Below are 25,424 nucleotides of genomic sequence, written 5' to 3'. Positions count from 1 at the left end.
GACACAGAGCTGCGACAACCCTGGACCTGGAGGGAATATCCAGGACTATCTTCCAGCTGCCTGTCCCGGCCAAACCGGTACAGTTGGGAGCTTTGGGTGTAGTGAGTGCGAAGGTGCTAGTGCTCATGGTATAGTTAGTGCTCAGGGTACCTTCGCATGTGGCATTTTTCTTGCGTTTTTAAACGCATCCAAAGTGAAAGTGAGAGGGGCTTTGGCCAAAATGCATTTGCAATGAAACGCATGCATTTCAGAGAGACCCCCCCTACCACTTTTGTTTTGGATGTGTTTAAAAACGGGAGAAAAACGTCACGTGGGAAGGGTGTAGTTAGTGCTATAGTCAGTGTGCAGGTGCTAGTGCTCATGGTATAGCTAGTGTTCAGGCTATAGTCAGCGCGCAGGTGTTAGTGCTCATGGTATAGCTAGTGCGCAGGCTATAGCTAGTGCTCATGGTATAGCTAGTGCACAGGCTATAGGTAGTGCTCATAGTATAGCTAGCACTCAGGCTATAGTCAGTGCGCAGGTGTTAGTGCTCATGGTATAGCTAGTGCGCAGGCTATAGGTAGTGCTCATGGTATAGCTAGTGCGCAGGCTATAGGTAGTGCTCATGGTATAGCTAGTGCGCAGGCTATAGTTAGCGCGCAGGTGTTAGTGCTCATGGTATAGCTAGTGTGCAGGCTATAGGTAGTGCTCAGGCTCTAGTCTTGTAGCTATAGATAATGATCTGTGTTTCCTGGCATACAAGCCATCTAGGGCCTTAGCACTAAGTATACAGAGATACAAACTCTGATATACCTACCCCATTGTAGTTATATGTCCTACTTTGGTTTAAGAAAAATTCATTTTAATGGGCTCATACACACTGCCATAGTCTCAGTGTGAGATGACAAGTTGAGCAGCTTATGGATGGGGCAGTCTTTTCTCTGTGCACGTTCTTCTAGGCTAAAACGGCTTGCACTGGTATTTAAGAAGTGTCTGCACTGGGATTGTGGCGCACGTGGCTCTTTTGTGACTACAACTGATTAGGATCGAACGCCGTATTTAACTTGCAAATTGTATGGATAAACTTTTGCACCTCAACTATATCAAAGTGTATATGGTGAGGGCGTGTTCACATGTTGCGCTTTGGTTGCATTTTCATTGCATTTAAAACGCATTACAACAGCTGAGGAGAGGTGATTTGTCTAATTACATTACTATTTACATTTGTTAACGCAATGTTAACGCATGTGTTAGCAAAATGCATCCGATAGCGTATTATTAACAAATGTGTTAACATTGCATTTAAAAATGGATTCAAAGCGCTACATGTGCATCATTTTAAGACACTGGAATGCAAATAGAACTACTAAAGAACGACAGGACCACGCTCAATCAACTATATGAAAATAAAATCCAAATAGTGATGTGCAGGTTTTTATGTGGTTTTAATGCATACCAATAAATATTTGGATTTTATTTACATATTGGTAAATGATTGTGGTTCATGACACTGGCCCTGTTGTTCTTTAGTTTTTAACTTGCAAATTGTGTCACACGCCGTATACTGAAGGTGCACCATAAAAAAGATGGTGAACTCTGTCGGTCAGTGTAGGGATGCGCCAGATTCATGATTTCTGGGCACAATCGTAGTGAATCGCCGCACACAGCATTATACACGGAAATTGCACTTATAGTGCATTTTCCGAATTTGTAAGTAAATGTGCCCCAATGTGACAATGTCTGTTGAAAAGAGGAATAGCAGCCATTGTTCTTTCCCAGACACATCATGCTGCATTGTGAGCACAGGATTGTCTACATTCATTACAGTGTAAGAGGCTGTGGAGGAGCAGGCAGGAGTGTACTGCCGTGTATATGCCTCCAGCAATGATGGTGTATGCTGGAGGGAGGCAGGAGAGATGTATGTGGGCAGGACTCCGCACATGACAGGAAAAGCCAGTCAGTGGAGGAATGCGAGGCCTAGGTAACAGCCATTGTATAGGGCTGGCACAGCTGGCAGTGCTCTGTCCTGTGCATTGTGTGGGGGAGGAGGGTATACGCTGCTATGGCCGCTGCTATCTTGTCCTTTTTCCTCATACGTCAGTTTCACTTTAGCAGAAACCAGCCCTTGTTCTCTCTGCCTCCGCCTCTGTGTAATGTGAAAGTGCAAGGGACAGGAGGGACACTGCTGCCTTCATTATTCTCATCTGTTTTATATGCTTCTTCTTTTCCAGATCACATAAAATAGGAGCGTTGGGGATTTCTTGCTGTGGATACATCCCATGGGGTCTCCAGGTAAGTCGCCCTCATTTCATTAGGTGATACAATTTGGAGCAGGGCTGGAGGAGGTGGAGGAGGATAACTACATTAAGGCCTAAGGTTGGGAGGTAAATGCAGTCGCTGCTTTTAGTAGTAATAGTAATTGCATTTACGCTGAAGATGCATCTGGCTTCTGTTTTGCAAGGTAAAAGCTATACATAGGTGAAGTCATTAGCAATGACATTTTCTTCTCTCAGCTTGAGATAGTTGTGGGCGAGTCAGACATATTTTATCAAATGAGTGGGTGCAGTGGGATTGTAGCAGCGGTATGAAGGGGCCTATGTGTTTCCACAGTGTAATGAGGGTTCAGCATGGGAGAAGACACACGTAGAGTAATAAGCATCTCTATAGGATTTATTTTTACCCTGATGCATCCTGATCACCATGTATGTACATGAATCGCACAATGTGCTGGCTTTTGTACATGTCTCAGTGTATCAGGGATGATGGATAAGAGGCAATTGTGTAAAGGTAAGATTATTGGAAATGTTTATGTTTCCAGATATCATTGTTTTCCTGTAAAATACTTGGATGCGTAATCGTCTCCTGGCTTCTCATTGTAATACAGCAACTGAAATGCAGTGTTTTCTGCTACCCAAGATCTAAGGGTGATGTCAGACGTGACGCTTTGTCTGCGTTTGCAAATGCAGACAAAGCCGCACCCACCGGGGCGGGCCTTGGCCCGATCGCATCGGTGTTTCTATGAAAACGCCTGCGATCGGGAACGAGCCACCGGTGTTTTGCGTTAATTTAATGCAAAACACCGGCGGCTCGTTCCCGATCGCAGGCGTTTTTAACCCGTTTTTAGTCCGTCTTTAAGCAGCCCGTCCAAAAACGCATGTGTTTTTTGAAAACGCATCAGTTTTTGACCAGTTTTAATTAAGATAATTGGTAAAACTGTCAAAAACGGATGCGTTTTTAACAGACTGCTTAAAAAAGGACCAAAAACGGGTTCAAAACGCCATGTGTGGCATCACCCTTATAGGCACATTCACATTTAATTTACTTTATCTGACATATTCAAGCATTTTTTTATTTGGATGTTATTAAAAAAAAATTTGCCATGTTGTCCCTTAGAAAGAAAAAAGCTGTCCTTGGATACGGCCGCCTCCACACCTCCATAGTCATGCATGCATTGTTCAGTCCTGTATAACACCCTGGATTCAGTTTTCATTACCACAGGGTGGCTTTGGGAAATACAGTAATACGGACATTTCTTATGAAAAATCTATTTTTTTCTTTATGTAATAACTCCAGCAGTGGTGGACGTATCCAATAACATCTATATAATTTCTAAGGGACAACTTGGCTACGTTAATTAACATGGCTTACACTTGTAAACTGAGCGCTTCTGCACCCTTAGGCTGGCGCCACACGTAGCGGTTTGTCTGCGCTTGCAAACGCAGACAAAGCTGCGCCCACCGGGCCAGGCCTTGGCCCGATCGCATCGGCGTTTCTATGGAAATGCCTGCGATCGGGAACGAGCCGCCAGTGTTTTGCGTTAAATTAACGTTTAGGCCGGCGGCACACCTGGAGTTTTAAACAGTTTTTGGGCTGTTTTTAAGCAGTCCGTTAAAAAACCCATGCATTATAAACCGGTTTGACCGGTTTTACCAATTATCTTAATTAAAATGGGTCATGCAGCAGCGTACCGCTCTGTACATGGAGAAAAGATAGGACATGCACAGCTATGAAGAGGGGAGGGGTCAGCACTCCTCCTCCTGTGTTAGTATTCCCTGTGACTTGCATGATGGATGGCTGAACCACTTGCCACTGGGGGGTACTCCTTAGGGCAGTTGTGGCGAACCTATGGCACGGGTGCCAGAGGTGGCACTCAGAGCCCTTTCTGTGGGCACTCAGGCCATCACCCCAGGACAGAGTTCACCAAACAGGACCAAATCCATCAAATCTTCCTGCTGTCCCAGGCAACTTGGAGATAAGCTATAATTAAAGTCTGAATTTGCCCTCCTTCTTTCAACTGTATTGGTGGCCTCAGGCGGCCGATACAATTGAAAGAAGTGGAAGAACAGGTAGCATTAAAGGACACCTGTCATCAGGTCTGTGTCACTAGTCCTGTCACCTCTACCTGTTGGAGCAGCTCACAAGGATCCATCCCAGCCTTTATCTAGTTATTTCATACATTATTCATTGTAAAATCATCTATTCTTTATCATGTAAATGAGGCTGGTCACATGGTCAGAGGCAGTGATGTCACCCCTGTTACCCCTCCCCTCTCCTCCCCCTGCTCATGTCTGTGTGTAATGTATAGTAAAGCATGGCTAGTGTGTACTGCATCTGCTGACATGCTGCATCCTCCTAATATACAGGTGAGAGACACAGACATCAGCTACACATGAATCTGACATGTTCTGCTGTAACATGGCTGCCTGGAGCTGTTGTATCTCTCCTATACACACACACACATACACACACAGGCTGCAGGGGGCGTGGCCACCAGCGCCAGGAATCACATCATTATACAGCCTCACATCATTATACAGGCTGTCAGTCATGCACTGGGGGTGTGGCTGTGCCTCCCACTCATGAATAGAGTGGACAGCTTGAATATGCTAATGCTTCATTGGACATTTCACAGGTCATTTGCATACAGCTTTAGGACCTCATTGCTCAGGTTTACAGGCATGTAGAGGGACAATGAAGGGATAGAGGCAATGCTCTCTAATGGCAGTTTATGAAAATATATTTAGTTTAGGGGGGTTATTTTGCATGACGGGTTCTCTTTAAGTTACTGCTTAAAATGCCACGTTAGCACTTAACGGTAAATAAGTGGATTTTGGTTGTAGTTCGGGCACTCTGTCGCTAAAAGGTTTGCCATCACTGCCTTAGGGTAATGCCACACATGGCGTTTGAACCCGTTTTTGGTCCGTTTTTGAGCAGTCCGTCCAAAAACATATGCGTTTTTGACCAGTTTTAATTAAGATAATTAGTAAAACCTGTCAAAAATGGAAGCGTTTTCAAAAAAATGCATGCATTTTTCAAAAACGCATGCGATTTTTAACGGACTGCTTAAAAACGAACCAAAAACTGGTTCAAAACGCCATGAGTGGCATCATCCTTGTATGTCTGCCCAGTTTTGATTGCAAGTTGCTGGTTAATGCAGTCCTTTACTCTTGGGGGAGACTTATCACCGCTTCTACACCAGTTTTTTTAGCGGAGAAATAAGCAGTGCAAGAATTTGCGATAAATCAATAGCGACTATGCCACCTCCATGCCATTTGAGCATAGAGGGGCATGGGTTATGCAATGGGCGTTCATTTAAAAAATAAGCAGATTTTGTTTGCTGGTTTTTATGCAAGGTTGGACCTAGCCCAGTTTTGCCGGGTGGTCGCTCGCCCGCTGGATAGGTTTCCTTTAATTTAATTAATCTGCCGTATACAAAAATTTCTTCAATGCAATTTTATTTAAAAAAATGGTACATGTCAGCACCTGTCCAGCAAACAGCACAACCAGACTTGGCGCTAGCTGTCAGACTGGGTAAATGGTGGCAAACTGACCCTGCAACATCCCGGCAGACTAGGGCCTGGCCTACAGCAGATAAACCACCCTGTTGAGCGAACCCACAAAAGCGAACCTACGACCCTGAGAGAGCTGCAAGGTGAGAGAGAAAACTTAGAGGGGTGTAGAGGAGCGTGGCAACTGGTGGAGTCGGTGGGCATTTCCCTCTGTTCTTTTCAAATAAACAGCAAATTTAGTTTGTGGGTTTTCATGCAAGGTTGGACCTAGCCTAGTTTTGGCTAGTGGCTGCTTGCCCGCTTTGTCCTGGCCGAACAATGGGAGGCTAGTACACGCCCCAGTTGCCTCTGCAGTTAATTTACATATTACTAAAAATAAAGTTTTTTAACAAGTTAGGTTAGGTTTCTGGATTATTAAATTACAGATCATGGCAGAGGCAGGAAGGAGGCATCTACCCTCAGATCTACTTCTAATGATTCCTCCTGGTAGGTTTCCTATAAGTGTGAGGGTGATGCCACACATGGCGTTTTGAACCCATTTTTGGTCCGTTTTTAAGCAGTCTGTAAAATCCATTTTTGACAGGTTTTACCAATTATCTTAATTAAAACTGGTCAAAAATGGATGCGTTTTCAAATACATGCGTTTTTGGACGGACCGCTTAAAAGCGGACCAAAAACGGGTTCAAAACGCCATGTGTGGCATCACCCTTAGACATGCGGTTAGACACGTTCCATTTAAGGACAAAGGCACTTGGCAGGGTTAGTTTATTTACATAGGCAATATTCTGTAAATAGACACATTCCATTTACATGTTACCATGCATTTGGTTGCATTGAAAGCGGTTTTCTTCATTGCTGGAAGTATTAACAGCCATGTTAACACTTTCTCAGCTGCATAAACTTCTAGCAAGGAAAGAAAATGCTTTCAGAGCAGGCAAACGCATGGTAACATACGCATGCCCAAAATGCCACTTGTCAACATTGCCTCGAGTCTTTGTTCTCAATTTGTCATTTTGGTCTCCTGAATCCAATAAATTCTGAAGGTTGTGCCTGATTTCTCAGTGGGAGGGGATCAGGGGTTCCTGTTATCACGGTTGGAGGGTGAGCGAGTTACAAAAGCTTTCCCCTTCCTCAGGACTTTTGGCTTCTCTACATATTTGAATTCAAATTAAACCACAAAATTATAATTTTTACAATTGGAGAGGAATATGTGTCATGTGATTTTACACTGCTACAGGGAAATGTCGGTGTATGCTTGATAGAAATATTAGCAATAATAAGGTTAGTAGTATGTTAAATGTACTTATTCACATTGTCAGAAAGGACACAGATAATTACAGGGCAGGAGAAGCTTTAGCGAAAGAAAAATGGATTAATGTTTGTTTACCAAGCTGTAAAATTGCAGGGTTTTAGAGGAAATGATGCCCGGGATTGTTCTTGTGCTTGTCTGAAGGAAGGACATTGAGATGCATGTCACAATGGCTGTGCCTGCCGCTGAAGGGTTTAAAGCCACATTAATAATACATTGAAATATTTTTTAGTACAATTGAATTATAACTAGATTCTTTGGGGTGTTCCTGCTCCCGTGCCTGTGCAATTTTTACAAATTCGCAAACATTCTCCGCTGCAAAAACACATGCGTTTTCAGTGTGCGTTTAAAATGCAACAAAGATTGCACCTTATGACAGCACTCTTAAAATTATGTTTGCAAAGTGAATATGTTAATGCAATGTTAAAAATTCATGCATTAAAGCAACATTGCGTTTACAAAACGCATGCGTCAACAGCTATGCAATCAGGCAAATATCGTGAGTTATCACTGTTGAATTTGCCACCAGATGTCCTTAGGTCCTGCAAGCACATCTCCACACATCGCCCCTAAAAATACCACAGTCACTTATAGTGTTGAGTCACCTGGATAACAATGCTTACATACAGAAACCCCTAATTATTATTATTGTCAATAATATATACATATAATATATGTGAATACACATATATGTTTTGAAACCTAGTACAAACACGCAAGGCATTATTCGCCAAACGCATATGTATAAGTTATTTATATAATTTACAGCATATAGTTTTTTAACAATAATAAGGATTAACAAACTAAAACACATCTTCTAACTAATATAACACGTATGTGATGATGGGTTCAAAAGAAACGCATCATATAACTGCAGACTCAGTAGTTTATATACTGCCCCCCCAAAGCCTATATACAGCCCCTGTAGATTTCTATCTCTTTCCACATAGACTGCTCTCAAATTTTCAAACACATTGATCTCTTTTTCTCTAACAAAGACTTCTCCTTACGTCATTTTAAAGACTGATCCCCCTCTCCTTTACAAAGATTGCTCTCCCCACCTCCATGCAAAAGCTCCAGAAAGCCATACACTCATTCTCTGTCATTCATATTAGAGGGAAAACTCATACATTAACATCTTGTGTCTTAAAATAAAAAATACAATAGTAGAGATTTGAATTATATCTTTACAGGCAGGCAGCCCACGGTGTATTACTTTATATTTTTGTGGATGTGCTACACTCCACACTATTTTAAACCTTTAAGGGACTGTGCGTATTGTTTTGTATTGTTTAGTGTTTAGAAGCAAGCTTTTATTTTATATTACGGTTTAAATTGGTTAAATTAAAAAAAAATCTGTATAAACATAGTTTTTACTGAATTTCAATGGTTTTCCAGGTTACAACATTATAAAATGTATCATTTATTTTGTTTCATTATTACCGTAATCATATTTAAGTGTATTAAAAGTCTTTAAAAATAATAAAATAAGAACGAAGAAGAAAAGGACAATGTGTTACCACATTGGGAGAAATCTTAATAGATATATCTCTATAAACCAGTGGATTAGGTTTGTAATGAGCCATAACTCTATTGAAGCTCTTAGTTAGAGAAAATCCACCTACAGACAGTCCATGGCTCACTGGTAATGTTCTTGGCTCATGGATGAAGGTTTGATTCTGCTCCCCTACCACAAGCAAATAAAGTGATGCTTAATAATTGATTTGTCTGTGGGAACCCTGATGAGGATTCACCCTGTGTGGTCAGCTGAGGGTTGACAACAACCCCTGCTTGTGTCCTGCTTTGCTTAGGGTATCCGGAACATGTATGGGACCCCTTGTGCTCCACCGTGATGGGGTTCAGAGAGAGTAGACCTATTAAGGGGTCATTAAAAGTGTAAATCTTTTTAGTACATTTTGGTGTGTATTACTTATTAGTTTTTATGGATACCTGCTCTGTCACCATTTATCAAACAGATGTCCGACTTTTCTTTTAACAGAACACATATAACATAGATTACGGTCCACGTTTGCATGCACGACGACTTTGCTACATAAAATAGGTGAGTCTTATAACTATATCCATTACTTGGACTACATAGAAGATAAATTAAAGGAAGTCAACCATTTAAAAAAAGTTTAAAACCATCTAAGGATACTTCTTACGCTCCTCTTGATGTTCATCCTGGTGCTTGTCTTCTGTAAGCGCGACACGCCGGGATCACCTAGAAAAGAAATTTAGAAAGATGTCCAGTGCTCAGGGCTGCTAATTATAAACTCCCTTGCACGTCTCCTACATGATAGATGCTTCCCTCTCCCATGTTGGAGAGGGAGGTGACGTCACGAATGGGGCGTGCATAATTAGCAGCCTGGAGTGCTGGACATCTCGTCCCTGCGCCTTGTGCTGCCAATTTTAAGTCTCTTTTCTAGGTGTTCCCAGTGTGTCAAGCTTAGAGAAGACCAGCACCGGGATCAACATCAATAGGAACATAGGTGAATATCTTTAGATGTTTTTTACTTTTTTTAAATGGTTGATTTCCTTCAAGTCTACTTTAGTCACACGATTCACTAAAAAAAAACCCACTTGATTTGTTGCTGAAACGAATGCTGATAAAATTATTCCCAATCTCCTGAAATGCCATAGGAGCTTGTAGAATAATCTCCAGTATTACTAGTCATTTATTCACATAAACCTCTGCTTATTCCTAACTGTGGAGTCCAGCTCTGCTCAATGGTTCATAAGAGATTTAAATGAATAGGAAATAAAAAAAATCCACATAAATTTTGTAGTTCCTCTCTGGGTCCTGTGTGTTTTAATGAATGTAGGCAGAATTTACGTTGGCAGTAACGCGACAATCCTGTGACACTAATTTCATGTGATCAATCAGTTCTCCTAGAAGCAGGAAAATCCTGTGTCCCAGGAGCATACTGATGAGTACATAGCGTCTTCCCTCTCACTCACATTAAAGGTTACAGATAGAATAGAGGTTGGGAAAAAATAGCAATGGTTTTAAAGCAAAGCCATGAGTGCTTGGTATTTTCTGTATAAGAAATACAAATAGTGGCCCTTAAGTGGCTACCCTTACAGCAGATTTAGACGTCCGTTTAGTGCTTAAACTGTATTCGGACAGCATGGGATAGATAAAGAGCTGCTAAGTAATAATAATAATAATCTTTATTCATATAGCGCCATCAAATTCCGTAGCGCTTTACAAAGGGGACATATACAAATATATTACATTACAGAGTACAAACAGTCATATGGAACAATAGGAGTAAGGGCCCTGCTCGCAAGAGCTTACAGTCTATGAGGGTGAGGAGGGTGACACAAGAGCTTACAGTCTATGAGGATGAGGAGGGTGACACAAGGGCTTACAGTCTGTGAGGATGAGGAGGGTGACACAAGAGCTTACAGTCTATGAGGATGAGGGGGCACACAAGAGCTTACAGTCTATGAGGATGAGGAAGGACACAAAAGCTTACAGTCTATCAGCATGAAGGGGGTGACACAAAAGGTTGTATAATGGTCCAGCCATTCTTTATAAGGGAACAATATAAAATAATTTAATAAATAATTTACTAAATAAAGATGTTGCTGCTTGAACCAGCCATCAGCTGCCATCTTATTTACAGGGTCCTAGGTGAAAAAGACTGCAGAGAAGCCTGGAGCTTGGTATATATCTGCTCTTTGCCGGATGACAGACGGGAGATAGGACATAGGATGGATTAGTAAAGGGAGAGTTGACATTTCATGCAATTCGAGAGTTTGATAGTCTTGCTTAAAGAGATGGGTTTTAAGAGCATGTTTGAAACTTTGGAGGGTGGGTATTAGTCTGAGAGTCCGGGGAAGGGGATTCCAGAGAATTGATGCAACAGAATGGAAAAATGCAGAAAGCTATATTTTTCCATCCTGCTTAGATTTGTATACACTCATCGGATGCCATAGGAGGAGAATAAAAGCAACAAATTGCATCCACCCCGGCCTCCACTGAGTGTGCACTTATTACTTGGGGAAACACCCTGAACAACACTTTTCGGGGGGGACAACCTGTCTCATTGTATGATTCATTTATCTTTATTAAACAAACAAATATAGACAATAGAACAAACAAAACAATAGCGGTATGAGCAACCTTATGGATAAAATCTCTAAACTATCTAAAACCTGGATCACACCCAAAAAAAGTTTACCTAGAGGAAAAATATCTCAAAGATATGAAGTGGCAAAGGAAACCTGTTTAAATATGTGTTCAGTGTGGGACACGTTGTAGCACATGACACTACTTCTATTAGGGAGCATATATGGTTTAAAGGGAACACCGGACTATTAGCTGTAAAGACTAGCGGTACCCTATATTATGTGTCCTGCTTCATGCTGGGCTACTTCTTTCCTTGCCTCTTTGACTCGGGCTCGCCTGCTTGCCTATGGCTCGGGTTATCAACAATTTTTTTTCTGTGTCCAGTAGTTGTTTTCTAACTAACACACAGCAATACTGGGGGAAAATGGTTTTCCTATTCATTTGTACCTTACACAGAATGACCTGGTGTTGGCATTTTACCTACATTTTGCAGAGTGTAACTATAAATATGCACCAGGGCTTTTTCCATTACATGTTCTGTTCTGAAAAACTCCCAGACCTTATAATTGCACTTCAGCTGATGCCTTTATAGCACCTTGACACATGGAACATTTTACTAGACTAGAACCGTTGTCATGGAGATCCAGAACCTGCATGACCCGTATCTGTCAAGGAAACATTTCTCAATGTCACATTCCTCTAGGGGTCTGTGGGAAATTATTGTACATATTAATTGCAAACAGTCATGGGTATGTTCTCCTCATGGATTGTACAGTGGCACCTTAATAGCTGAGCTTATAGGAAAAGAAATGTAACACCTCCCGCTCTCCATGTTACATAATCAAGGAGATATATTTCATTTACAGAATGTAATAGTTGTAATACATATCCATGATTGGTGTCACCCTCTGCCTTTAAAACCGCATCAGTTCTATCAGGTACAATTGGGCACATTTTTGCAGGAAATCCGGGCTGACACTGGCTAATTCTGTAAAATACCCCTATTATACATCACTGGTAGGGCTACAGTAGAAGATAAACCCTCTATAGAAAACACCTTCTTTTCCTCCACTACGGACAATACATTATTTCACCACTTATTTGTAGCTCCTATCTGAACAATCGGTTCTGGATCATTACTGTCTATGGCACTGATGGCCAACCTTTTAAACTCAGTGTGGGTCATTTACTAAGGAAAAAAGGATCCGATATCCAGCCAGTTGCGGAACTCTTCAAAATTCTTTATTACGCGTCAGCGTTTTCTTCCCTGATGTGGATTTTAAAATATGTGCCTTAATAAAGAATTTTGAAGAGTATGTCATTTCAATAGTTATAATGGCACTTCTTATTCTTACCCAATTTTATGTACTATCACACTAACTCCAACACTTTAAGGGTTAAAAAGTAAGATTAATGTATTAGAGTTTGGGGCACTAATTAGAGTGGTTTATAAAAATGTTTGTTTGTATTAATTACTGGATGAACAAATATTTTTAGAAACCACTTTTGTCAGTGCCTACAACTTGTAATACATTTATGCCATTAATGTTTCAATTAAAGTGTTCTTTTCAGTTAGAATTCAGTGTTGCCCTTCCCCTTGCCATCTCTAGTATGCCTCATACTATACCTCATACCATATATATATATAAGGCAGTGATGGCGAGTGGCACTCAGAGCCCTTTTTGTGGGCACTCAGGCCTTTACACCAAGACATAGTTTGCCAAATACTACTCAAGGCTTTCTCCTGCGGTCCAAGACAGCTGAGGATGTGCCTTGCTCAGCACTATTTTAAAGCGACATCCTTGGCTGCCAGGACTACAGGAGGAGCAAGAAGGGTTGGATAGAGATGGATTGTCATTAGAGCTTCTGCTCTGGGTCTCCTGATTCTTCCTCTTCAGGGGACCCTGGAGGGAAGCTACAACCCAAATTTTTCCATCATCTTTCTATTGTATTGGTGAACTCAGGACCTGTGATACATCAGGGATCAATAAGTTACTGCTTATAGTGTCTTGATGCCACTTTGCGACATATAAGTGGGTTTTGGTTGTAGTTTGGGCTAATTTAAGTGCTGGAGGAATACAGTGGATTCACAGTTATCAGTTTAGTGTATGCAATACACCAGACTCGTGAGAAGTTCCCCGTATTATTTTCGTTCTCATATTAGCCATTTTTTGTCCAATTTAGGTTGTAATACTTCATAATAACCCAACAGAACGACTTTGGTATAAAGCTTTCCTGCACATGATGATCTTTGTTTGATTTTCTACATTAATGGTATCACATGTCTATCATTTTTATCACACACATTGAATTATTTTTAAGTTAAGAAAATACATTTTAGTGCAATTAATTATTGAGGTAGATTTTTAATAGTTTTTGTAGATGGAAAATAAACCAAATTTGTAAAGCGCTACGGAATTTGATGGCGCTATATAAATAAAGATTATTATTATTATTATTATAAACCAAGATGAGGGCTGCACGTTGGCTGAGTCAGTATCACTTCTGCCTTGCAGTGCTGGGGTCCTGGGTTTGAATCCCACCCAGGTCAACACCTGCAAAGAGTTTGTATGTTCTCTCCATGTTTGCGTGGGTTTCCTCCGGTTTCCTCCCACACTCCAAAACATACTGTTAGGTTGTTTAGATTGTGAGCCCCATGGGGACAGGGACCAATTTGACATGCTTTGTGCAGCGCTGCGTAATCTGTGCGCTATATAAATAAAGAATTATTATTATTATAAGATGCTGGCAGTGAAACAAGGTTACAGCAGGATAGATTCCTATTCAACACCAGTCATTTATTTATCCATTCATTCTTGACTGTGAGAACTGAAGTGTTTATCTAGGGAGCTGATTCAATTTTGGATTTATTGAGTTGGGTCATATTAGAACATTTTAAATGTCAGCTAAACTTGGCTGCTCACAATTTAATATATAGCAGGAACGTACAAGGTACATGGGAAATAATATCTTCATAGTGAAAATCGCCAAAAATTCTAAAAACATTTGTGAAGGTCTGATAGAAATTTACAAAAACTAAGAATCCAGTTCATAAAATGTTTAAGGGTATATTGTATCATCTATTAAGTCCGCTTCTAGCACCGGCTCACAAATGGAGCCGGCAACAGAAGCAGCGGCTGTCAGCTGTATATAACACTTGGAGCGATTGGAGCCGGCTTCGAGCGCGGGTGTTAACCCCTTACATGCCACGGTCATGTCTAAACACAAAAGATATCATCCAAATTTGTAAACTTATTTGAAGTACAAAGTGTCACGAAAAAACAGTCTCATAATCCCTTGGATATCTTACAGCTTTCCAAATCTATAACCACTTATAGTGACACAGGGCAGATTTTAAAAATGGGGCTGTGGCCTAGAGGCTAAATTTGGAGTCCTGAAGGGTTTGAAGCGGACCTATCACAAGGAATGTCATATTTAGTTGGTGACCTGTTACAATAGTCTATGCTATGTTGTTTAAAATGCCTTTGTCAGCATTCTGAATCTTTTCAGTAGTTTATATTACATTACCTGGCTTCCTGCCAGCAGTGTGTGGTGAGTGCCGTTGAAGAAAAGGGACAGCTGCAGCCTGTGTGAGCCAGTGTCAGTCTCCTCTCCTCCACACTCACACAGCTCCCTCCCCCTCTCCACATTGTGTCATATTCATTGAGCAAAAAGGGGAGGGGGATGCTGAGGAGTAGAGGAAGAATACATGAGGAGACACAGGCACACACAGGCTGTAGCTGTCCCCTCTCTTCCCCGGAACTCTGTAACCCGGAACATGCTGCTGGCTACTTATACGAAGTATACAAAGTACTGAAATGGTTCAGAATGCTGACAAAGGAATTTTTAATCAACGTAGCATAGGCTATTAAAACCTGGCACCAGCTAAAAATCACATTCCTGGTAATAGGTTCACTTTGGGTGGCATAATGACTAGCAAGCTGCTGTATGTTTAATGAATATCTTGAGCTATGAATATGTTTCACTTATTGACATGTTGATAGAAACCATTGGGTCCCATGACGGTATGGTGGTTTTGACCCTCTACTACTCCTGCTATTGTATTCTGTCCCATGTAGTTTACCCTCTTCTCTCCTCTGCCCAGACACCATTTTATTGTTTTGGTTTAACTCTGCCCTCTCGCTCTGATTGGTTTGCTATTGATCCCATGATGCCTCATCAGATAGACCAGGATATTTAAATATATATTTTTAATATATATTTTCATATTGTGGACTTTATAGGTCACCATAGGGACATTTATTAATCTCTGTAAAAATGTATGTCCCGTATGTTTTTTAGAAAGAAGATCTGTTCTTGCTAAACATCACACATTTAATCAAGCATATTTGTTGATATGTCTAGTACATGGGAGGTGTTGAGGTAGATTTTCAGTAAGTTCAGTAAGTTTATTAGGTGTGTTAGGTAAAAAAAATCATTTATTGTAGAGAGATTTGTGATTTAAGTTAAAATATTCCACACCACATAATGAATAGCTATATAATTCATGTACACAATGTTAAATACGACAAATATGTCATCTTTAGGCGCTATATAAAAAATGATTAAATAATAAGGCAATGACACTTCCTCTAGAAGTGGCACACGGAGCCATTTCTGTGGGCACTCAGGTTATCACCCGAGGAAAGTGTTCACCAGGAACAAATCCACCAAATCTTCCTGCAGACCCAGGCAACTTAAGAGATGCTGGTCTCAGTGCCGTTTTAAAGCGACACTTTATTAGTTGTTTGGAACTGCAGGAAAAGTGTGAAGGTGTGGACAGGGCTGCATTACCTTTGGAGGTCCTCCTTCTGGACCAACCATTCTTCCTCTACAGAGAGACCCTGGAGAGAAGCTACAATGAGAGTCTGAATTTTCCCTCCTTCTTTCAACTGTATTGGTGGCCTCAGGGGGCCGATACGATTGAAAGATGTGAAAGAACAGGTAGCAATTAGTTACTGCTTAAAATGCCATGTTGGCACTTCATGGTAAATAAGTGGATTTTGGTTGTAGCTTGGGCACTCGGTCTCTAAAAGGTTCGCCATCACTGCTCTAGAGTATGTCATTGCTACATTTTGATAAGACATCATTATTATTGTTTCATTTGGAATATGGTGTATCAAAATCACAGAAGGTGCTTGAAGTGAACTGCAGGTCGATCTGCAACATTTACGGTTGGGGTGCCTGTAATGATTGCACTGGATATGAAGAAATAAAAGTTAGGCCCCATGTACAGAACAGTATTGAAGGCTGTGATCTGGATTCACAAATTGCGGTCAGATTACGGCCCCCGTAGAGCTCTATTACACCCGGTCATGGTGCGGTGTCGTAACCGAGCTGTAAAAGCAGGTCCTGTTCCTGTCTGGTTTTGCGGCAGGGCTTCCTATGGAGAGGGTAGGGGTGAGCTTTCTCACCCACCCCCAACCACATTATACACTCGGCCGAAAACAGAACCTGAACCTTACCTAGTTTATGGCCTGTTTTAAAACATCGTTGTGTGCATGAGGCCTTCAGCACATATTGCAATTTATAGTTAAAAACAAAGAGGGCGTGGTTGTACCAATAGTTGCCTTTATTTTTTTTCTTTCCTTGACTAAGCGGATGCCTAATCATAGACTATCATTGTTGTGGGTGTTCAGTGATGTCACCAATGTTCAGCTACACACAAGATGAGACTCTGTCACATGGGGCACTGCTCACCCCTTCCCTCTCCATAGCGACGCATGGCACCCAGCTGTAAATACGGGTAAAGATATAGCATGGTCCATAACATGGTCCTGTGCACAGTACAGTGTACCGCCATTGTACCGCAGATGGGAGACTGTGGCGACGTATATATCTTACGACCGGATATACAGTATGTCCCCACAACGTCCATGTGAAAGGGGCCTAACAGAAATATTATAGTACTGTCCCTCATAATGCTCTAATGATTATGACAATTCTGTGTTTTTCCTCTAACCCTTGTTCAGGATGATAAATTCTAATTCTGTCTCTATATCCCCATGAGTAATGGCAGATCTCCCGTGTTCTGTGAAGACTTGTAGTGATTGATAGAAAGGCAGGCTGCTTATCATGTCAAACCTCAGGCTGACAGTGAACTGCTGGGAGCTAGGGCTCTAGGTTGGAACAAAATATTTTCATTTTCTTCCTTTATACTAGCAATTCTGTCCGAGTCTTGATATATATGGCAGCTTTGATCAGATAGATGGTAGATATGTTATGGTTCATTTGATACCTCAGAGGACTTCACTTCATGACAGTTCTCTGTTTTGTAACGGTACTTGACATATGGTACCAGCTGTAGAGCTAACATGTTTCTGGGCATGTACATTTTATTGGTATTTACTTACAGTTTTGGATATATTTTGTTTTATGCAAAATAAAACAAAATAAGATCCTCCATCTTCTAAAATACAGATGTTAACTAGAATTTAGGTATGGTTGTCTTGGAGAAGTTTTTGGAGTTGTTATCATGTTGGAATACTACCTTACGACAGCAGGGGAGGGGATCATACTCAACATTAGTGTACATGTTAACATTTATGGTACCCTCAAAAAACTGTAGCTCCCCACAACCAGCAACAATCGTGCATCTCCATAACACTACCACCATTGTAGGCTGACACACTGACACCACATGGACCAAATAAATTTATCTTGGTTTCATCACACCACAGGACATGCTTCTAGTAATCCATGTCTGTAGTCTTCTGTGGGCTTTCTCCAGCCCGTGTCTGTCCTTTCCTTTCCCATTTTACTGTCCATTCCCAAATAGCAGCATTCCACTCTGGATATGATACTGAGTACATACACCAACTTCTTTGGTCAACCACGTTAAGGCCTGTTGTGAGTGTCATTTTACTTATAGCATAAGCCAGTGATCGCCAACCTTTTTGAAATCAGTGCCAGTTTGCACCAAAAATGTTTTTGTTTCCAGGGACCATGTTGGCCCCACCCATGGCCCAGCTCTATAAAAGCAGAAGTTTTGTCACTTTTCTGGTATGGAACATTTAGACGCTGTTCACTTGTTCACACTGTACCAAGGATGAAATATATCAACAATAATTTTATAGAACTAAATGTTGCTGCTCATCAATCTTGGTAGAGTTATAAGGCAATGTCCAAACAATGTGAAGTAAGAAGAATGTTCTTTTCTGGAGCAAACTTTAAACTAAACCTGGGTTCACATCACGTTTTGTTCCATATGTTGTAAGGACACATCGGGAAGATTCTGAGGTGTCCTTACAACGTATGGCACGGATGTTTCCCACTTAATGCTTATACAGTGGGATAAGCCTTTTTCAGCCGATGCAATGTATACTGGGCAGACGGAGGCAACAACTATCCCTCTGTCTGCCAATATATGTCAATGTATACTCTCAGCATATATGTCACAAGCTTACCCCATCTATACGCTGAGTATATACCAAAAAACGAGATGCGATCCCAGCCTAAGTAATAAACCAAGGTGGTGTAGGAAGCCTTCAGATGTTCTTCCTGCTTAGCAGGACATATTCTCTTGTGGTACTCTAAGCTTTGTACTAACTTCCTGTTCTTTTTTTTCTTTTCTTCAAGTCCCCTTTGTCTGGTTCAGAATGGCAGCCAGTGGTGTGCACACGAAGAGCAAAGTCACGGTTCATAAGGAAGTTTGGGATTTCCTCAACAAAGAAACTCCATCCAAACTTAACCGACTGAGAGAGGACAATGGAGTTCGCATTTTGATTGATGGTGAAACTTCTGAAATTTATGTACTGAGGTTGTCCTTTGATAGCCAAGTTCCTGCAAATACTATTTCAATTGTCAGAAAAGCTCTTAAATCTCTGTTAAGAGATGCTGAGAAAGAGTTAAAAAAATCCTGCAAACAACATCAGATTTCAGGTTGCATGGCTTACGCAGATAAAAACAGTGAACATGCCGGTGAGCTACATCTCCGTAATGTATATAGCAGAGGTCAGCAAAGTACGAGTGGCCGGGGATTACCTGGAAGTTCCAGTGGGGGAGCAAGTGGTAGTCATGGGAACTCGCGTGACCACCGAAGAGAGGAGGCGGAAGATGACCGAGAGAACCAATGTCCCATTTGCCTGGGTGAGATTCAAAATATAAAAACCCTGGAGAAGTGCCAGCATTCGTTCTGTGAGGATTGCATCACCAGGGCTCTGCAAGTGAAGAAAGCATGTCCAATGTGTGGTCGTTTCTATGGGCAGCTTGTGGGCAACCAACCTGAGAATGGTAGAATGTTAGTATCCAAGGACTCCAGCCTTTTGCTTCCGGGTTATGAAAAATATGGCACGATTATCATCCAGTATGTCTTCCCACCAGGCATTCAAGGGGTAAGAGATATTTCACTTGTATCTATACTGTGAAGGGACCATAAATCTGGTAGTAAACCTTGTGGGTTTGTATTGGTAGACAAAGAAGATAGCTCTACTGCCAACAACTTTTCTTTCTGATCCCTACATATGCAAATTTGGTTGACTCTACTGAGTCTATATGTGCTCTCAATAGGGAACTTCCGACAGCAGCTTAAAATAAATTAGACATTCTAAAATTGTACATACCCCATCTTTTTCCTGACATCTGATGACCTACACATTAGAAGGTTGGTCTGTCGTGCCAGGATGGTCTGAATGGGCCAGGGTTCATCTCATATGTTTGGCCACCTTTACTCAACAGCTATAATTCACATCTGTAGTTATAGGAGCACAGTGTGTGTCTTAAAAGGAGACTGCCAGTTTTTCTAACACAAAGCTGAATTAGCAGCCTTAAAGGACACCTGTCATCAGGTCTCTGCCACTAGTCCTGTCACTACTACCTGTTGGAGCAGCTCACAAGGATCCATCACAGCCTTTATCTAGTCAATTCATACATTAATCATTGCAAAATCATCTTTTCTTAATTATGTAAATGAAGCTGGTCACATGGTCAGAGGCAGTGATGTCAGCCCTGTTCCCCCTCCCCTCTCCTCCCCCTGCTCATGTCTGTGTATAATGTATAGTAAAGCATTGCTGGTGTGTGAGTGTGTGTGCTGCATCTGCTGACATGCTGCATCCTCCTAATACACAGAGACACAGACATCAGCTACACAAGTACCTGATATGTTCTGCTATAACATGGCTGCAGCCTGGAGATGTTGTATCTCTCCTATACACACACAGGGGGTGTGGCCAGCAGCAAGCACATGGAAACATTACACCATTATATCTCACATCATTATACATCACACCATTATACAGGCTGTCAGTCAAGCACTAGGGGTGTGGCTGTACCTCCCACTCATGAATAAGGTGGACAGTTTGAATATGCTAATGACTCATTGGACATTTCACAGGTCATTTGCATACAGCTTTAGGACCTCATTGCTTAGGTTTACAGGCATGTAGAAGGACAATGAAGGGATAGAGGCAATGCTCTCTAATGGCAGTTTATGAAAATATATTTAGATTAGGGGGGTTATTTTGCATGACGCGTTCTCTTTAACTGTGTACCCTTACCTTTGTATAAGTTTTTAGTAGCAGCTGGAAAAAAGGCATACTCCAGAATTGTAGCTGAATTTGGTACACTTCTGTGTAAGATCACACAGCACATCCCCTCTGCTTTAAAAGCAGTAATGGGCTTCTGGTTGGATATTACAGCAGGGGAGGGAGCAGTTTGAATTCAGAGATCAAAGATTACAATAGTATTCAGATATTTCAGGTATTTAAATGTTTTTTACAGTCCTGCTGCTACTAACATCACACAATATGGTATGGTAATACAGCTCTCCAATGCCAATACCTAACACTGTCTGCAGCACGGTATGCTCAAAGCTTCTCCTTGACACCCTTTAAGTTTTCAAAAAGTTAATATTCCTTGGAGAATATCTCTCTTTTTAACTTGACCAGATTACTTCTGACAGATTTTAAGTTACATCACAGTGGGGCAGATTTACTTACCCGGTCCATTCGCAATCCAGCGGCGCGTTCTCTGCGGTGGATTTGGGTCTTCCGGCGATTCACTAAGGCAGTTCCTCCGACGTCCACCAGGTGTCGCTGCTGCGCTTTTTTTAAAATGCGTTGTTTTCTCCGAATCCGTTGGGTTTTCGTTCGACCACGCCCCCCCGATTTCCGTCACGCCGGCGCCGATGTGCCACAATCCAATCGTGTGCACCAAAAACCCGGGGCAATTCAGGGAAAATCGACGCAAATCGAAAATATTCGGGTAAGACGTTGGAAAAACGCGAATCGGGCCCTTAGTAAATGACCCCCATTATATACGTGTACTTTGTATATTTTTCTGATTCTTTAAGAGGACCACACCCGAGAAAATTGTTTTAATTGACACTTTGAGAAGTTGTCTCCAAGAAATTTCACATTATTTTTTTGGTGGCTTTATACCGTATATACTCGAGTATAAGCTGAGACACCTAATTCTAACACAAAAAAAAAAAAAACCTGGGAAAACCTATTAACTCGAGTATAAGCCGAGGGTGGAAAATGCATTGGTCACAGCCTTCCCTGTATGTAGCCAGCAGCCACCCAGTATATAGCCAGCCCCTGATCCTAGTATATAGCCAGCAGCACGTCCCCCAGTATATAGCCAGTAGCCCTCTAGTATATAGCCCCCCTAGTATAGCCAGCAGCCCCCTTGTATATTGCCTTTGCCTGCACCCTTGTATATAACCAGTGCCTGCACCCTTTTATATAACCAGTGCCTGCCCCCTTGTATATAGCCAGCAGCCCCTTGCCCAGCCTAAAAAAAACCCAAAAAACTCTATACTCACCTTTCTGATGCCCCCCGCAGGTCCTCTTCTGTCTTCTGAAGCTCCAACTCCATCTACAAGTCCACGTGCGCTGCCGCTGCATATACTGTTCAAAAGTTCAAAAAAAAAATTATAATAAAAAAACCTAAAAACTCAAATCACCCCCCTTTCTTTACAACTGATATAAAAATAAATAAACAGTAAAAATCATAAACACATTAGGTATCGCCGTGTCCGAAAATGCCTGATCTATCAAAATATGATAAAGTTTTTTCACTGCGTTTAACCCTGTAACAGAAAATTGCGCCCAAAGTCAAGAATGACACTTTTTGCCATTTTAAAAAAAAATTAAAAATTCTATAAAAAGTGATCAAAAGGTCGCACAGTCGCAAAGTATAAAAAAAGTTTATTAGCGCCAGAAGAAGGCAAATACCCCCAAAAAATTTTTGTACAGGAGGTTTTCATTTTTTTTTTAATGTATGAAAACATTATAAAACCTATACAAATTTGGTATCCCCGTAATCATACCGACCCAAAGAATAAAGTAGACATGTCATTTGTGGCGCACAGTGAAAGCCGTAACATCCAAGCCCACAAGAAAATGGCACAAATGCGTTTTTTTTTTACCAATTTCACTGCATTTGGAATTTTTTTCCGCTTCCCAGTACACGGCATGGAATATTAAATACAGGCGGTCCCCTACTTAAGGACACCCGACTTACAGACAACCCATAGTTACAGACGGACCCCTCTGCCCACTGTGACCTCTGGTGAAGCTCTCTGGATGCTTTAAAATAGTCCCAGATTGCAATAATCAGCTTAAAATTGTCTGCAATGAAGCTTTATTGATAATTCTTGGTCCTATTACAGCAAAAAAATTTGAAACTCCAATTGTCACTGGGGCAAAAAAAAAAAATTGTCGGGAACTACAATGATAAAATATACAGTTTCGACTTACATACAAATTCAACTTAAGAACAAACCTACAGTCCCTATCTTGTATGTAACCCGGGGACTGCCTGTACCACCAATTTGAAGTGTAATGTGTATTATAATGTGGCATAAAATAAACCATAACACAGTTCTGTACATGTAAAAATAAAAAGAGTGAAAAATGAAAACGCAAAAACGAAAAAGCGCTGCGGCGTTAAGGGGTTAATTACAGACACCTGTGATAACTGTTATAGCTGATTATTGTACAGTAAATTATCAACATCCAGAGCTCTGTTTGTAACTAGGGGTCGTCTGTAAGTCGGGTGTTCATAAGTAGGGGACTGCCTGTATATGGTGCACAAACGTATGCAGCACATATGCAACACAGATCTTTTAACCCCTTAAGGACGCAGCCAGTTTATAGCTTTAGGCTCAACCCCATTTTTTGGATTCTGACTTGCGTCGCTTTATATGGTTATAATTTTTGAACACCGTTACTTATGAAAGCGATTCTGAGATTGGTTTTTCCCCACATGTTGTACTTCATATTAGTGGTAAAATGTGGCTAATGAGTTTTGCATTTATTTACAAAACAAAGAAAAAATGATTAATTTTTTTGAAAAATTTGAATAGAATTTTTGAAATTCAAAATCATTACATTTTCAGGCAGATCGATTTACCACCTAAATAAGTTGCTGAATAACATTTCCCATTTGTCTACTTTCCATTTTCATAAATTTTGAAATGTCTGGATAATTTATTTTGATGTCACGTGGCTTACAAATCGAATATCGCTTTTCTGGATTTTCAGAATTGACTATTTTGGGGATAGATACCGTTTTGAAGGAAACCCCCTATATAATCAGCCCATTTTCAAATCTGCACCCCTCAACATCTCAGAAACCGCTTTTAGGAAGATTGTTAACCCCTTGAGATCTTCATAGTAATCAAATCAAAATGGAGGTCAAATTTAGAATGGTCAAATTTTGTCGGTTATACGTTCATTTAGCCCTAAAATTTACACATTTCCAAATGATAAAAAGAGAAAACCCACCATACAATTTGTTCTGCAATTTCTCCCGAGTACAGAGACCCCCCACATGTGGCCGTGACTTCTTGAGGCACAGCGAGGCACTGCAACTGCCAGGATTTTAGTTTCCTCATTGGCCCCTTTTGTAGGCTATAAAATGTAAGCCTTTTCGTTATTGGGGCCATGTGACAACATTTTATTTTATGTGGAACAAGTTGCTTTTTCCAGTGTTTTATCAGTGTTTTAAATTTATCAACTTTTTTTTGACGGCAGGAGTAGAAAAGCATCAATGCCGTACTTGATTTTTTTGGGGGTGTTTACTGTATAGCCTAATAATCATGTTATCTTTATTCTATGGGTCAGTACGATTACGGGGATACCATACTTGAATATTTTTTCTTACGTTTTACCAAATTTGCCAAATAAAACCCTAATGTGGGGAAAAATCCATCATTTTTGCGTGGCATAACATTTTTACTTTTTTGGCTACGGAGCTGGTTGATGGCTTGTTTTTTTGCGGGAGATGTTGTACTTTGCAAAAGTATCATTCTGGAGTACTTTAAATTGCATTTCTTGTGGGATTAAATAGGTAAAATCATAATTTTTGGCGGGTTTTTAACATTTTTTTTATTTTTATTTACTTTAATTCTATGGGTTGTTACAGACACGGTGATACTAATATATGTGGGGTTTATATTATGATTTGGACTTTTTTTTGCGTTTATATGTCTCTTTATAAGTTATGGGGCTTTTGGGTATTTTTATTGATTTATTACTTTTTACTGAATAACATTCTTTTTAAACTTTTTTTATTAGTTCCACCATGAGACATGAACAAGCAATCACCTGATTGCTTGTTCATGATAATACTCTGCAAATCTAATGTATTGCAGGGTATAGCAGTGTCAGCCTATGCACATGTCATAGACTCCATCTTACAGGCACTGCCTGTGGACAGTCCTGGGGTCCTGATCGGACATCAGGACTGCCATAGAAATGATCGGCGCCTCCTGTAGACAGCGCAGGGGGGGCTGATCGTGGGGGGAGACCCCCAGTTTAAGTTGCGCTGACCGCAGCTTTTAACGGGTTATACACCTACAATCGGAGCCACTCCGACTGTGTGTGTTACACTGGGAAGTCGGATGTTAGTTACAGCCGACACCCTGTGTATCCATATGCCGGCTCAGCTCAGCAACTGATACTTCGGACGCAGATCACTAAGGAATTATAGTTCCATAAACTCCTATGGGGCACACAGAAAATAGCACATGCTCTATATTTTTTTACATCTCCCTCATGGTCCAGTATAGTACGTTGCACAATGGGGCCATTAAAATGGATGGACGTGCTGCCCATGGTAATGAATGGGGCTGTATGCTACATGTAAATATAGCCGTTTTCATACGTCTAAGGCCCCTTTTACACTGCTGTTGTGTGGATGTATATCCAGCCACAAGTTTGCCCCTTACGGTGTGGCACCGTACTGAACCGTGCATGGGGAAAAGATGGAGCATGCATATGGCCTGGTGCTATGCATTGCTATGGAGAATGGAGCAATGGCTCCC

General features: G+C 41.0%; 1 protein-coding gene across 8 annotated transcripts in view; it reads left to right on the top strand.

Annotated features, from left to right (window-relative positions):
• DTX3 (deltex E3 ubiquitin ligase 3) overlaps positions 1-25,424 on the top strand; it is a 47,851-nt gene that overhangs the window by 9,086 nt on the left and 13,341 nt on the right. For 3 of the 8 annotated variants that reach the window (XM_072134866.1, XM_072134865.1, XM_072134873.1), the window contains exons 2-3: positions 2,211-2,271; positions 18,734-19,488. In XM_072134866.1, coding sequence (XP_071990967.1) covers positions 2,259-2,271; positions 18,734-19,488 — 768 coding nt within the window. In that variant the 5' untranslated portion in view covers positions 2,211-2,258. Of the gene's footprint in view, positions 1-1,915; positions 1,961-2,105; positions 2,130-2,210; positions 2,272-9,076; positions 9,140-18,733; positions 19,489-25,424 lie in introns of those variants that run through there. The other 5 variants (XM_072134869.1, XM_072134870.1, XM_072134871.1 and 2 more) reach the window with 4 other exon arrangements.

Source organism: Engystomops pustulosus, chromosome 2 (genome assembly GCF_040894005.1).
Source record: "Engystomops pustulosus chromosome 2, aEngPut4.maternal, whole genome shotgun sequence".
Classification (NCBI taxonomy): domain Eukaryota; kingdom Metazoa; phylum Chordata; class Amphibia; order Anura; family Leptodactylidae; genus Engystomops; species Engystomops pustulosus.
This window is presented reverse-complemented; position numbering and strand designations above follow the sequence as displayed.